This window comes from Lepidochelys kempii, chromosome 10 (genome assembly GCF_965140265.1).
Source record: "Lepidochelys kempii isolate rLepKem1 chromosome 10, rLepKem1.hap2, whole genome shotgun sequence".
Lineage (NCBI taxonomy): Eukaryota > Metazoa > Chordata > Testudines > Cheloniidae > Lepidochelys > Lepidochelys kempii.
Window position 1 is genome coordinate 13,406,596 of NC_133265.1, and position 16,461 is coordinate 13,423,056.

The 16,461-nt window shown below is 40.0% G+C and overlaps 1 protein-coding gene across 7 annotated transcripts in view; it reads left to right on the plus strand.

Moving 5' to 3' along the window:
- The window catches only part of CHLSN (cholesin), a 242,284-nt gene that overhangs the window by 178,211 nt on the left and 47,612 nt on the right, over positions 1-16,461 (plus strand). For 5 of the 7 annotated variants that reach the window (XR_012161115.1, XR_012161114.1, XR_012161113.1 and 2 more), the window contains exons 4-5: positions 10,392-10,473; positions 15,284-15,413. Coding sequence is in view for 3 of the 7 variants with exons in the window: in XM_073362055.1 (XP_073218156.1) it covers positions 10,392-10,473; positions 15,284-15,413 (212 nt within the window). In the remaining 4 variants the exon portion in view is untranslated. Of the gene's footprint in view, positions 1-10,391; positions 10,474-15,283; positions 15,868-16,461 lie in introns of those variants that run through there. The other 2 variants (XM_073362054.1, XM_073362056.1) reach the window with 1 other exon arrangement.

The following is a 16,461-nucleotide window of genomic DNA, read 5'->3' on the forward strand; positions in this document are numbered from 1 at the left end:
ACACAAATATGGGTTTGGTTGATGCAAATTTTATTTTTCTACAGACATAATCATGTTCTTTGCTTCAAGGCATTTCAGGATCTTTCTTTTACCTTACAATGTTTTCTACAGAGAATTTTGGGCTCTAGTTCAGTCTGCTAGGCAGGTACCGCCTGCCCTTTTACTAGACACCAGGGCAGAAATGAGATATTAAAAGAAGCATTTTTGACAGTTTTGTTGTTTCTTTTTTTCACTGTCCTGTTTACCTTGCTGCCAAAAAAAGAAAAAAAAATGTCTGTAACCTTTTTTTCCCCCCTGCACAGATCTCTAGCCAGTATTCTGTGTCCGAACCAGATGGAAGAACATATTAAAAGTTGCTTTTAAAACCACAGATAGAGCAGTGTTGCCAGTATAGCTGTTCTGCCAAAAACATGGTATTGATTTGAGGATCTGTTGACAATTTCAAAAAATTCTCTTCTGGCACAGTGACATTTTTTTCTTTCAATCATCCAAACAATATGGAGAAACCTTATCTGGGACATAATTTAATATAGCCATCTATTTTTGCGAACATTGGATTTGAGAATAGCAATGTAAGCACGTTAACTTTCCCAAAAATGGCCAAAAAAAAAAAAAGAATCATTCCGAATGTAAGAAAAATTACTAGTACAATAAATTTGACAAATTTGTGTCTGTTCTTCTACCTAACCTATGTGATTCCTACATTTTCAAAGTGTTGTCTAGGATTTTACAACATGGCCCTTGTGACATTTTGGCGTCCACCCAGCAGACCAGTATGAGGTTTGGTCACCATTAGCCTTGTAACCCTGGGTGTCTTGTGGCTGTGCAGCTTTGGACCAGAGATCTGATCCAAACAGCCTGCCAGCAACCCACAAGCCTCACCATGGCTTTGCCCAACCTGGTTACTCCTTGCAGTCTGACCTTAATACCCTTCCAGCCCCAAGTTCACCCCCAAATCATCCTACTGCAGGGACTAGTCCCTCTGACTGGACCCTCACACAGAAAACAAGACAGTAAAACATTCCAACCTGTTCCCTTTCTCAACATACGCACTTCACTGAACTTACACAGCACTGATTGTTTATAATGAAAGCAAACAGTGTATTAACAAAAGAGCATGGATTAAGTGATACCAAGTAAAACAGAGAAAGGTAGAAATGGTTACAAGGAAATAAAAGTGAAAACACATCTCTAAAAGTCTAAAACTTAATCTAGCAAAATACAGTCTGTTCAAGCTGGTTTCTCTCACCCCCAGTCTCCCTTCCAGCTTTTACTGGCCAGGACCCATCACAGACATCAGATTGCTTAGTTTCGTTGTCTCCCAAGGTGAAGGATAAAAATTGAGTCTCTCTCTATTCTTTATAGCCCCAAAAGGATTGCCTGGCTTTGTCTTACAAGTCAGGGATGCCTCCTGGAGATTCACTCTCCTGTGTCTCAATGTGATACAGGAGCTGTGTTAGTTCTCTGTCTCTTGGGTTCAGGATCAGGATAACCACAGCTGGTTTAGGTCAATAGCTTTGATTTCTGCTAATATGTAAATTGAGGTAAACCCACATTGGTCTAGGACAGACCTGTTTATTACCTTTACCTAGGCTAGGCTGTCTTGTCTCAAACATGTTCTAGAAACATCACACAGAGGAAATTCATAATTTCACATATAATATTAACGCATGCATTTTACAATGACTTTAATAGCCAGTATGGTATTGGCTTTTTTATGATACCTTACACAGTACCTTTTGGATAAATACCATGACAACACGCTGTTGTATGTAGTGAGTTGGTTTGGTCTGATGAGAGACAGTGGGCATTAGTGGCTATTAGGGTCACAGTCCTCCACTCAGTTCTTTGAAAATGTATCCATACGGTACATTTTGAATTTCTTTTTCAAACATGGCAAACTTGCCTAACATCAACTCAAAGCTGAACATTCACTGAGATTTCTTCTTATCCCACAGACAATATCAGAAATTACTTCTAGCTCCCTCACCCAACTTTTCAGAATCTACACTTCCACAAGCATCTCCTGTCCCTCTCATCCTTCCCCACGAAGGAGCTGCTCCAGAAGGTGCTGCTCTTTGTGATCTGGATACAAGTGGCTTGGTGTTAGCAGTCTAAATCATTAAGAAACCAACTATTGAAAAGAAAGAGACTTTTCACAGTCATGGGGGAAGACTCTGAAAGTAGTTGAACACAAAATAAATGACCAAACTATAAATAAATAGTACATGAGTATTTCCCCCTTAAATGCTTTCAACATTATGTGGCCTGAGAAAAGGTTAGCAGTGCTAAATGCGCTATGTACAGTACAGGGGCAGGGACTGCTCATTCAGTTAGTCCAAGTGCTGTATTATAAAAGCCAAACCACATATAAATGCCTCTTCTTCCACAAAAAATAAACTTGCCCCAAACTCCTCATACCTCCGTGCCATCTTAGACAAGCACAGCCAAGCTCTCCAGCTTCCTGGGACTTTCCAGCCACATATGGCTGACCCATTGGCCTGATGTGTTGGTGCAGTAACTCTTTCTATAATTTACCTGCTGAATTGGTCTTGACGTACACACATGCTACCCACCTCCCAAATGAATGCAATAAGATAGGAGCTCAAGAACACACAAATGTGTGGGTATCATTTATATCCTGTATACTGTATTGTAAACTATTGGTTTGTACAAGTCACTTTGAAGTGCCAAATGTCTGAGTAAGGATTTAGGTATTTTTAATTAAGTTCTTTACAGAAAATATATTTGTGCTTAACTAGGTTGACTCCTTTGCCTTCTAAACAGACAGACTGTGTTCTCCCTACCAGCTGGAAAAGCTCAGATTTGGCAAAACAAAATAGGCAAAATGTCAAGGTAAATCCCAAAAGAAAAGCAGACAATATTTGTTTAAAATGATAAAAAGATTTACATATGGGGTCTGAAAAATCTTGGTTATCAGAATTTCAATTGGCTTGTTCGTTATAAGAAAAGGTGCTTTATTTTGTTTTACTGCATCCTTAATTTCTTTTCTGATTTCTTCTTGGTTTGAAATTAAGACCAAGAAGAGTATGTATGTTTAAAGGAACAACACAACAAATTGATTCAATTTCTGTCTTGAAAGTCAACAAAATATTACGTTGAACTTCTATTTAACACTAACAAGTTTGAGGGTTCGTTTCTGTTTTTTCTTCTGTCTAAGTTATGGCCTCCATCACTGTAGTGTCTGAGAGCCTCACAATCTTTGAGGATAAATCCATCAGAAGATTGCTTAAAGCCACCTTAGCCTGTGCCTGTATTCCTGGGTGCACCAGATCTTACCCTGTGTCTTTATGGTCACGATGGGGTAGCTCTCATTTTTTCTGTTTCCTTGGGCTTTGTCTTTTTAGCCTTGTCCATACTACAGCCTTGTCACACAGTTTGTGAGATGGTTGGCTCTGAACATAGTTTGTGTTCACACCCAGTATTCTATATACTCAGTTAATAACCATGGCAGCTAATAATATTCTGCCCTGGCCCGCAGTCTAAACAGGCACATGATTGTCTTCCTGTATCCAGTTTGTAACACTTTTGTTTTGCTCTGTGGCTTGGACTCTCTGACTGTGCCTGCGGAACTGGTTTTCCTTAGTTTCAGGGCTCTGCATACTAGGGTATCCCAGAGTGAGGTGTCCCTATGTTAGTGGCCAACTGTATTCATACCCCATGGGTGCTATTTTCCTAGATTTTCCCAGCATTTTAAAATAAAAACATGGGTAAGTAGCTTGTTAAGTGTGGGTGACACATGGTTGTGTTATAAAAATTGCTGCTGTGAGTACACAACTCAGTCATGTTTTGTATAACAGTCATAGGAGACCTGATGAACTGACTTTAAAATCATGGTTGTACTTATAATGTGGATGGGTCTTGAGGGTTTTGAGCAAGCCTCCCACATGAGACTGTCATTCTCCAAGAAAGTCCTGGGACTGTCTGATTCATGCTGCAATGAACTCCATTTTTGAGAATACAGACTAACACGGCTGCTACTCTGAAACCTCCATTTTCTATGCGTCTTCTACTTTTCTCTTTTAAAACTACGTTGAAACATCAGTTTAAGATCCATTAAACTTCAGTCAGCTACATGTTTTTTCAGTCAGCTTGTGCTTATAAAAAAGATATAAACAGTAACTGTATACAGAACAATAATTAGCAGCTGTATGATATATTAGAAAATTTGCCCTAAGCATAATGGGAAAAATATTTACATGTACATATTTCCATCTGGTGCCATAACTTCTTATATTAGATATGGACATTGTGCTGGATATAGCTATTTCTGAAGACCACCAGCTTCATTCAAACTATGAAAAAGGAGTGATTGTCTATAAAGAGGGTTTATTATTAAGTGTAGTGTAGTTAATCTTATTTATACTAGATTTTAAATCACTCAAGATAAAAAGGCTGCATTAGTGCTGTAATATGTCAAGAAAGCCTGAAGTCCTTTAACAAAATCTTTGCATGTGACTAGGATGACCTGCATGTGGCTTGTTGTATTACATTGTACTGAAAGGCTTTAACTTTTATTTGTACTTTAAAGGCAGGGCAATCCAAAAAATAGTGAATGTATAAATATATAATTCTAACAGAGTTCTCCCATGCTCTGCACTTCACGAAGTGATACTTTCATAGATTTTAATGATCTCGGCAGTGATATTCTTGTCATTTATCAGTTTTTCCCCCTCATTCAGCCATCTGTATTAATGAAATATTTATGCTGTGTATACTAAAAGCTTATAGGTGGAGGGGTGGGGTTCATTATGTGGAACAACCACATAAATTCTGTTATGAAAATTATATTAACTCTGTATCCATGATTATGGGTTCTTGGGCTCAGAATGGGACCAGAGTTTGGCATGCAATGAAGTTGGGAGAATGAGTATAACCAGAACAATCCAGCCAAGAGCACTAGTTAAAAAATGTAGAACTGTTTTCTGAAAATGTGAATGCACCAATAACCCATATGTGGGAAAACATGACTGACATATCATACAATTTCTTTAAATGACAGCTGACTTTGATCATGACCATAATAGTGCAGAGGGTGCACTAGATTAGAATGAGCTGTTTGTGAAGAGTTTATCCAGTATAATAGGCACAAACATGGTTTCCATCAACATCATGAATATACCACATACTTTTTTTTTTTTAAAGAACACACACACTTTGGTCCGTCAATTGATGTAAAACTATCTATTTTTGCACGAGTGCCAGTTTCCCCTTTTGCAGCCATTGCATCTGTTTGGATGCACAGAGGAGTTGCCTACAAATGAATGCAAAGTACCAGTGAAGAATGTTGAATTTTATTCCCTTCTCGTTCATTGTTAATTTTTTATTCTCCACAAATCTGATACTGGTGCTAGCCATTCTTTTTATAGCAGGCATCCTTGCTGGGTAGTTAAACAACACAAACGATTGAATCATGATTAACTGAAGCTTTTTGATTTCTTTTTCATTTTTGTATTTGATTTCATAACTTTTGGATCTTAGCTTTTGCCAGTGTTCTTGTTTTTTCAGTTTCAGTCTAATATTTGTTCTCTAATAGTTTGATTCTTTAACTGCAATATCCCGTAGTAGACTTCTGGATTGACTTTCTTAATTTGCAGATTTACCTTTAATTGATGGTATAAAATTTACCTTTAATTGATGCATTGGGTTGTTAACCATTTGTCTTATTTTTTAATTTATTATCATTTGTTTGCTTTTTACCTTGTCTTTTTTTGAGGCAGATTTCCATTTAATTTACCAATGAATACTCTGAAAGGAACTACAGACTCCCCTCTTCCCTCACACCCCTTCTGAGTTTGGAAACCTCTGAAGTTAAAAAGGAGCTTATCTTGTACACTTGTATGATTCTACAGAAGCTCTCATGAAACCCTCCTGGACAAATTTGTTATCACTTGGTCTTTGTTTCACAGAGTTCACTGAGCAATTGATTTGCCAGTGCAGAAGAAATGTAATGTGAGGGCGGCTTTGCTCTATTAGACTTGACAGTGTTTGAACAAAGTTAATACTCTTGCCCAGCTGGCTTTCGAGTTGATTTCTATACTCGATATAACTATGTAAAACAAAATGGAACATTAAAGGTGGACTTGCATCATACCTATAGAGATGTGTTTTTCTTCTTTGAGTGCTTGCTCATGTCCATTCCCTATTAGGTGTGTGTGCTCACCACATGCACCGGTGCCAGAAGTTTTTCCCTCAGCAGTATCCATAGGGGACCAGCTCTGGTGCCCTCTGGAGTGGCGCCCGCATGGAGTGGTATAAGGGGCACTGCCAGTTCCCCCCACCCTCAGTTCCTTCTTGCCGCCAGTGATGGTGCTGCAATGTCTGCTGCTTTGGCTAGTGTTATTTCATTCTCTGTTCTTGAGAACTTTGAAATCCTGTAAAATAGTTATACATAGTTAGTAGTTTCTTAGATACCCTTATTAGTAGTTCTCGAACTCTTCGTTAGTCCCGAATGGGACTCAGCCGGGGGATGGAGCGTGCCCCGGTCCCCAGACTTTAAGTCCTGCAATCCACATACCAGCTGCCTAAGGTGCTTAGGTGAAGGGCACATAAGTGACAAGTGCCGTATCTGCAAGTCCTTCAAACCTAGGACAAAGAAGGAGCACGATATCCATCTAAGAGCACCGGTAATAGGCACTGGTAAGTACCAAAAAGTTGATGTTAATGCCAGTGCAGAGGATAGAGTTCATCGGAGAGGTCCTTGACTCAGCCTACGTCAGGGCATTCCTGCCTCTAGAAAGGTTCCACACGTTGACGAACCTCATCACGGAAGTCTCTGTGTTCCTTCTGACTACAGCCTGGGTCTGTCTGCGCCTCCTGGGTCACATGGCAGCATGCACTTACGTGGTCTGCCATGCCAGGCTCCAGATGCGACCCCTCTGCAACAATGGTCTATTCCCAGTCCCGTGACCCCCTGGAAAAGATCGTTATCATTCCCCAGGCAATACATACCTCACTGCGGTGGTAGACCGACTGCAGAACAGTCCTGGAAGGGGTTCCGTTTGACAACCCTTCCCACTCCATTGAGTTGGTGTCAGACACCTCGGACCCTTAGCTGGGGGGCGCTTATCGGCATCCTCCAGACTCAGAGAATGTGGGCCCCGGATAAAGAGTGGTTGCACATAAACATCAAAGAGCTCTGAGCAGTCTGGCTGGCATGTGGAGTCTTCTTGCCCCACCTGTTGGGCAAGGTGGTACAAGTCCTGACAGACAACACAGCCTCGATGTTCTACATCAACAGGCAAGGTGGAGCGCACTCGTCGACTCTCTGTCAGGAGGTGCTCCATCTATGGAACTTCTGCATCAGCCACAAGATCCACCTGAAAGCTTGTCGCCTTCCCGGCATCAGGACTACACTGGCGAACCAGCTCAGCAGGGACTTCTCTCACCACAAGTTGTCGCTCCATCCAGAGGCAACCTGAAGGATATTCCAAAGGTGGGAAACTCCCCAAGTGAACCTGTTCACTAGCAGACAGAACAGGAAATGCCATCAGTTTTGTTCTCAGTAAGGTCTGAGCAAGGGCTCCCTCTCCAATGCCTTCCTCCTGTCGTGGTCAGGGAGCCTGATGTACGCGTTCCCTCTGATTCCACTCATAAGCAGGGCCCTGAAAAAGATCAAGAGAGACAAGGCGCAGGTCGTCATGATCGCCCCTGACACGGCCTCGCCAGCACTGGTGCAGCACACTCATGAGCCTGTCAGCGGCCCCTCCTTGGCCCCTGCCCAACCGACCAGACTTGCTGTCACAGGATCACTGTTGACCCCTACACCCCAACCTCGAGTCCCTCCACCTCTCGGCGTGGATGCTGCATGGTCCTCCTGGAAGGTAGGAAGCCCTCAACTAGACTGACTTACCTCGCCAAGTGGACGAGGTTTTCCCACTGGGCGTCCAAACAGGGCATCTCTCCCTCGCATTCCTCCATACAGGCTGTCCTGGACTACCTGCTTCATTTGAGGAACCAGAGCCTGGCACACTCTTCCATTAGAGTGCATCTCGCAGTCATCTCTGCTTTTCACCCACCAATCCAAGGACAAACAGTGTTTTCCCATGACATGACAGTCAGATTCTTGAGAGGGCTCGAGAGACTCTTCCTGCAGGTACGGTCTCCTGTCCTGCAGTGGGATCTTAACTCGCTCTTCTCTAGGCTCATTGGCCCGCCCTTTAAGCTGCTGGGTTCCTGCTCTTTTTCACAACTATTGTGGAAAGTCATGTTTCTGGTGGTGGTGACATTGGTGAGACAGGTCTCTGAAATTAAAGCCTTGACCTCCGAACCTCCCTACAAAGAGAAGGCTCAGTTGCGCCCCACCCAGTCTTCCTGCCAGAGGTGATCTCCACCTTCCATATGAACCAGGACATCTTCCTCCCGGTGTTCTGTCCCAAACTGCACAAGACAAATGAGCAAAAAGAAAAGGAGTACTTTTGGCACCTTAGAGACTAACCAATTTATTTGAGCATAAGCTTTCGTGAGCTACAGCTCACTTCATCGGATGCATACTGTGGAAACTGCAGAAGACATTATATACACAGAGACCATGAAACAATACCTCCTCCCACCCCACAGCAGGAGAGTGGGATGGGAGGAGGTATTGTTTCATGGTCTCTGTGTATATAATGTCTTCTGAAGTTTCCACAGTATGCATCCGATGAAGTGAGCTGTAGCTCACGAAAGCTTATGCTCAAATAAATTGGTTAGTCTCTAAGGTGGCACAAGTACTCCTTTTCTTTTTGCGAATACAGACTAACACGGCTGTTACTCTAAAGACAAATGAGGAGAGGCATCTTCATGCCCTGGACATCCGGAGGGCCTTGGCTTTCTACTTAGAACGTACCAAGCCTTTCCATAAATCAACTCAGCTCTTCCATCGCTACAGCGGATAGGATGAAGGGTCACCCAGTGTCCTCACAAAGGATTTCCAATTGAATTACCTCATGCATAAGGACCAATTATGACCTGCGGGGGTTCTGCTGCCGCCGATTGTCAAAGCCCACTTAACGAGAGCGCAGGTGTCTTTGGCAGCCTTCCTGGTGCACATTCCTATCCAGGACATCTGTAGAGCCGCAACATGGTCCTCGGTCCACGTGTTCACGTCTCATTATGCCATCACTCAGCGGGCCAGGGGCGACACTGGGTTCGGAAGAGCTGTGCTGCAATCTGCACATCCATGAAATCCTATCCACCTCCAGGGGTACTGCTTGGGAGTCACCTAATATGGAATGGACATGAGTAAGCACTTGAAGAAGAAAAGACATGTTACCCTGGGTTACTTGGCTGCTTTTAGCAATAAGCCATAGTGGTTTCAGGAACTTTACCGATTTGCCAAATTCTCCCTGTACAGACAGATATCTTTTCCATACACTGGTATTCTTTGAGATGTGTTGCTCATGTCCATTTGATGACCCGCCCTCCTTCCCCACTGTTAGAGATTCCGGCAAGAAGGAATTGAGGGTGGGGGGAGCCGGCGGCACCCCTTATACCATGCTATACAGACACCACTCCAGAGGGTGCCAGAGCCAGTTCCCTAGAGAAACTCCCAGTACTGGTGCATGTGGCGAGCACACACACCTAATGTGGAATGGACGTGAGCAACACATCTCGAAGAACACCAGTTACGGAAAAGGGAACTGTCTTCTTCAGAGTAAAATCTAATAATTTTAGTTTACTAGGGTTTATGTTTTCTTGTATCGGGCTACATCTGTAATAATGCCTCAGTAAATTGACTAGTCCTGTTTCATATTAAGATATTAGATTTTTGTGTATTATGTTGTACAGGCAAAAATAGCAGTGTGCATTTCATAGTGAGATTTGTTACTCGCTCATTATTCTACTGTTGTTTTGAGGCGAAATATCCATTTTCTCAGTTTTCTTCCCTCTTTGTATTTATAGCAAAATGTACCAGCTTTCAAATCGCAGTCTTGCTATATGTAAATTGCACACATCGGTCTGACATTTTAGCCCAGCTCAGTTTTTACATATTTAAAATTTTTGCATGTGAGGCATTGAGAGAGTATTTGCAGACATGGTGCATTTGTTTTGCATGATTTTAAAATGTACTGTATTTTTCAAATATGATGCAAAGTTATCCTATGTTTTGAGCAAGGAATTGGTAGTCAGGATTCCTGGGTTCTTCTGCTTGCTCTCCCAGTGACTTATGTGGCACTTAGGGCAAGCCACTTAATCCTTCCGTACTTCACTTTTGCCACCTGTACACTATATACTCTAACACCTGGTCACATGGACGTTGTGAGGCTTAGTTAATGTAATGCTGGTACAGTACTTTGAATCATTATATAAAAGTGCTACGTGAGTGCTGAGTATTTTTATTATCCAGTATTTTATTTGAGCAATTATTTTTCTCATTTATTTTGTTACAGCTGGTCCAAAAAACCAAAAGAATGGAAGTTTCAAAAGACCAGGCAGACTTGGCTTCTTTTGCACATGTATGATAAAGAGAAGGTTTGTATTAACAATATTTTTTATTTAGCGAAGTAATATCTTAGAGCAAGTAGTTATAAATTAGTTACGCCTATTTTTTGTTAACCAAATGTTACTGTGGTGTCCCAACACATTTGTAATTTTTGATTTAATCTGGACAAGGAATCAATGTATACTTTTGATTCTCAAATCAGCAGTGTTTAGAAATCATTTGTTACTGTAGCCTTTCAGAACAATGGGCAAGACATGTTTGCCAATCTCTTCTTAAATCATTTATAGTTAATGCAACAAGACTTAGAAGAAAGGTCATAATAGACCATGGATGGTTTGGAATGACTTTTCTCCTGTGTACACTAGATTGTTATAATTAATGTACAGAAAATATTATTGCATTTTGAATACAAATGAATGATAAAGTTAGACCACATTTCAGATATATTGGTTAATCTGAACTTCTGAATGTGGAACCCAATGCTAAAATCATAGATACTCACATTTTAGGCAGCTGAAGCTGTTTCAGATCCTTTCAGGCTCTGACTCAGATGTGAAACCATGTTAGCGGGCTGCTAATATGGTTTCTCACTCAGTACAATGTACATAGGACCTTAGACTGATTATAAAAGGCTTGGCAGTGCATCTATGTTAAAAATCAAAGGCTAGGCTTGCACCAGTGGTAGAATCCAGAAATTTAATAACTTTTGAAAACAAGAGATTTAATTTCCAGTTAGCCTCTGGTTACAGTGGCAGTGAGGGAATGTTTCAGATCATTCCACTTTGTTGCATAATAGAACAAACCACCTTGCCAATTCATAGTGGGTTGTTCATTTATTCTTTTAGTTGACATGGAATCAATTTTTGCCCATTGTCTGGATGTGTCCATACAGTTAAAGATTTTTTTATTTTTACTTTATACATAACACAATTAAAATAGTTTTTGGCCTATTTGATGCAAATTTCAAGCCAGCTACCAACTTAAAGTGTTACCTTGATGAGAAGAAAGATTTTTTTTTAAAAATCAGTCTTTTAATTTAGGCAAAAATGTTCACAAAGCATTAGTACATTTACTGGCATAGCTGTATTTGGAAAGTGACAAAATAAAAGTTTAATTGCAGGTATGTGGAATAATTTGCTTCGTACTTTAGATTTGTTTCTCCTTTAAAACAGTCCTTAACATCCTACCAAACACAACATATGTTCTCTACAGCTGTCTAGGAGTTATTTCAGAGCCAAAATGATGTCCTTGCTTTTACACCTGTTTGTCTTTGGGTTTCTTTCTTTTCACATTGACATAAATTGGTTAATAGTATCTTCAAATAGCATGTTTTCAATAGATTTGAGTATCAATACATAGCTTAATTCTGTATTTCTCAACACTGAAATAGAAATGTTTCCTATTTTGGTATCTTCTGTAATCCATTGAGATGATTATGAGTTATTTATACTAACATATTTTGAACTGTCTATTACTGGTGAGGTCAGATTGCAAATGGTCTTTAAATAGGCCACTTCCACTGATTTCTAGGAGTTTGAACGAGGAACTACTCAAGTACATAAAGTTAAGCACATACGTAAGTACTTCCCTGCATCAGACCCTTGGTGAGGGTGGACCACTTTGGTGAATATATTTTTAAGCTTACAGTCTGCTTCTTCTTTAGCCAATACAGTCTACAGAGTTCCTGTCATGAATAAAATACAAAAGAAAGCACTTTTTCTGTTCCTTCCCAAGTTCCGTCTTTGGCTTCTGGTGGTGCCCAGTTGATAACGGAGGTCCTGCTGTAGGGCAAAGTAGGATTCAGAGAGGAAGGTGTACTTGCTTCTTTCTATAAAATCAATTAGGGCTGACTCTGTAAAATCCAGATGGTGGGTGACTGGTGTCATAGGTCTGGTTGAGCGCACCCTGTTAGCAACTCCCTGGACTCCTGTGAGGGGATACAGCTGCTGGATCCTGTGTATTTTAAGACTCTGGAGTCTCAACAGATACCAGGCATAACCCCAGTATTGGAGCTGCTGAGCACATTCTTGGAGTTCAAACCCTCTGTCCAGCACTCCAGCCTGAGAGCTGAGATCTCTGCAGTCAAATTGCCTCTCCCGTTACCAGTTCTGACTTCTCGTGTAGTTTAAACCCGGTCTTTTCCAGAACTCCACTCAAAGGTGTGAGCCTTCTGGGTTACATCTTTGTGGGGGCATGTGGCATGTGTAAATGCTGAACATCTTCACAGTTATATAGTACTGTTGAACACTCAAGAGTTGATAATATTTGGTTCACTTCTAGGTAAATATTTCCATTTAATATGTTTGGCTCCTACATACCTAAATGGCATTGTTGGACTGTACATATTCAATTGATTTACTTCCTCTGGCATCAACAGCCAGCTTTGGAATATTGCCTCAGGCCTAATTCAGATTACATCGAGGAGATCACCATGAAAAGAAATGGTTCTGCAAAAATTATTCTCACTTATTAATAGTAATTATTTGAATTGTGTACAACAAACTCTCTGTCCTTTGGAGCCATGGCATCGTTTTGTTGAAGAAAAATAACTTTTCAACAAGAAGCTCTTAAATATTGTTTTGGTGACAGTCTAACTCGGGGGAAGATGTGATATTTGCCTCATTTATTTATTTATTTTTGCTTCCATGCCCAGTTGGTGTGCTTATGCAGCCCTGTGGAACTAACTGTAGACACACCAAGTCTACACGCGGCAACCATTCTCCAGATAAGGCTAGGGGCAAGGAAGCTGTTTGGAAGAGAGGAAATGAAACAAAAGCCAAGTGGAAATGATAAACAAAACCATAAACCCATTAAGTTTGTCTACCACTATTGCATATTCAGTGGAGGGAAAAATACATAGAATACTGTCTGGTTAACATGGTTTTTACTTGGAATAAATTATATAGCTAGAACAAAGAAATGTTTCAAAGATTTTTGTTCGCCTTTCTTTGAGGCTGAAAACTAAATGCTTTATAGCCTTAAGAACAAAGCAGCCACATGATTTACTCCACACAAACAATTCCTAAGTTTAGCATAGACTACTAATTGCCCCTTTAAGCACTTTGCTTAAATTATATAATGATAGATATAATTATACATGATGAGGTCTAACTACACAAATAAAGTCTGGTAAAAAGAAGGGTAAATTATATATGGATGTTTTGGCTAAAGTACAGAGTACACAGAGCCTGTTGAGTTCAAACATTCACTATCGAGAGAATTATTTCGATTAAAGGAATATTACCAACCTAAAACTCATATTTGTGTCTTATCATTTTTGTCTGCTGTTGTTACAAATTTACTGTAACTGAACCAGATTAGAAAACAAGAAGATCCTTTTATTTTTTCAGTACATTTACTCTATGCCTTTGACAGCACTTTGTGTATAGTTAGTTTAATCATTATCCCTCTGGCTAATGTCCTTTTTCGTGTGGGTAGGTTTTTAACAAGAGTGTTGTAGCTGAAGAGTGATAGTTGGCTTCCCTACTGGATAACTTATAAGTATAAATAGAGATCTTGCTTTTGGTTTGGTGCTCTGTATTATCCTTCATTTACTATGACATTGTTGGAGTGTCATTTCCTCAGAGCACTGTGAGTGATAGAACTTTCAGACAGTGAAGTTACCGGGCTCAGTGACAGTGCAGAAATAACTGGATAAGTTCATTATCTGTTAAAATTCTTTCTTCTGGAAAATTGTATTTCTCAGGTAGAATAAAAGCATACAGTCCTCTGTCAAGTAAGGCCCTGATCCTTCAAACGCCTGTGCATGTGCTTCCCTTTACACTTTATATTGAGTAGTCCTGTTGAAGTCATGTGTAAAATTAAATATGTGCGTAAATGTGTACAGAATGGGTCATTTTAGCTTCTTCTGAATCACAGGGAAATATTTTATTCATAACAGGAATTGCTGTCATAGAAATTGTACATAAATTTAAGAAATGCTTCGTAGAAAATCAGTTTATGTGATCTCCTTGAAAATACATTACTTTATGGTTAAAAATGTGTAGTAAACCAATGTCTAAAATGTCTTTATTGGATTATCAGTAATGTAAATACAACTTATTGGTTATAACAGTGTCATATCCCACCTGATGAAGCTAAAATGTAACCTATTACTAACTAAGTAATGAGAAGGGAAGAGAGAGGAGAAAAAACAGATGGGGCGCTTGGAGACTATGACGCTGTTTCACATTAGGCATGTTTTAGTTAAATGATTCTATCAGAATCTGATTCACTGTGATCTAAAAATGGTTTCCATATGTCTGAATTTATCTGTTGTTTTTCAGACTAAATGCTAGCCCCTCTTATGATGGTTCTGTCAAAGTTACAATCTATTGTTTGACAGTGGGTGGTATCTCTTCCCAGCAGCTCAGATAATTTTGGGTATTGATGGAGGAAAGTTGCTATTATTAGACGTATTCTGAGCTGTTTGGCCAAATCCTTTCCTCAGATATGTGCGTGCAACTCTCATTAAATTCAGTAGAACTTGCACACATATATCCAAGGGTAGTATTTGGTCCACTGTTTTCTTCTTCAACAGCTCGTATAGGGTTGAGATGTTGGTCAGTAAGTGGAGGGATGTACTAATAGGCATTTCAGCTTCTGTTGTGATTGCATTTTGCTTAAGAGTTTTATCCTAAAAGCTGAGCACAGAGCAAACATGTAATGATTGTCTCCCACAGTGATTAGCACACTGCCAATAAATATCCCCATTTGAGTTGAGAGTTGCTTGCATCTAGTAACCATGTAGTCCTGGTAGTTGTCTGACTCAGCCTGGTATATATTCAGCCTGGTGCCATCACACGACTTTCATTGTGTCAACCATCTCTCTTCTTAAAGGTTCCAGATGAATATTTCTCTATTTTATTGGACTATCTGGAGGGGCTTAAAGGCAGTGCGCGAGATGTAACCATGCAGAAAGCTGAAGCTCTTATGAAAGAGTATGACAGTTTGGATACAGAAGATCCAGGTCAGTTGGAGAAGTGTGAGCGCATACGAAAAGTTTTACAGCTATTATCATGAAAGTGTGTAAACTTTGTCATTAGATTGCTAGATTCGTCTGTTTCTATCATTGTATGGAGAGCAGGTGAAATGCAACAAATAACTTCTAAAAAAAATATGTAAATACATGTTTTTTCATTAAGAATTGTAATTATGATAAGATTTCATCTTTCCATTGCTCATTGTACAATATTTTTAAATCAATCATTAAACAGTTTATTAAGGAGACTGTAATCAAAACAAACCAGTGTTTGCCCATTATTAAACATTCTATTTTGGCTCCATCAAGTAATTTTTGCATCTCTTGGAAATGAATGGAATCATCCATCTCACTTTAGTTCTTCACATATCAACATGTAATTACTATTAACTGATGAGAGGAGCTTTGTGTCTCTTAATAAAAGCAAAACAACCAACAGAAAGCCTGGAGGTTCTTTCACACAGGGTAGTTTTAAAAGTGAATGTAAAGCACAGTGTTTTATCAGCCAGCTGTAATCTGTCACTTTCAGCTCTAGCGGCATGTCATTTGGATTTGGGAAAGATCATTTTCAATCTGTCGAACATGGGTTTATAACACATTTGCTTATTAGCAATTTAAGCAAAGAGCTGGAGATTGTCAGCTTTGTTAGTTTTCCTCTTGATATTTAAAGTTTTTTGGGTGCTTTATGGTATAGCTAGGTATTCAGAAAATGTACAGATGTGAATGGTCCAAATCAGATGTCCATTGTGAAATCAGCCAATTATACCTTTAATAAGATGGGTTTCAGAGTAACAGCCGTGTTAGTCTGTATTCGCAAAAAGAAAAGGAGGACTTGTGGCACCTTAGAGACTAACCAATTTATTAGAGCATAAGCTTTCGTGAGCTACAGCTCACTTCCTCAGATGCATATCGTGGAAACTGCAGCAGGCTTTATATATACACAGAGAATATGAAACAATACCTATTCCCACCCCACTGTCCTGCTGGTAATAGCTTATCTAAAGTGATTTCCAGCACAAATCCAGGTTTTCTCACC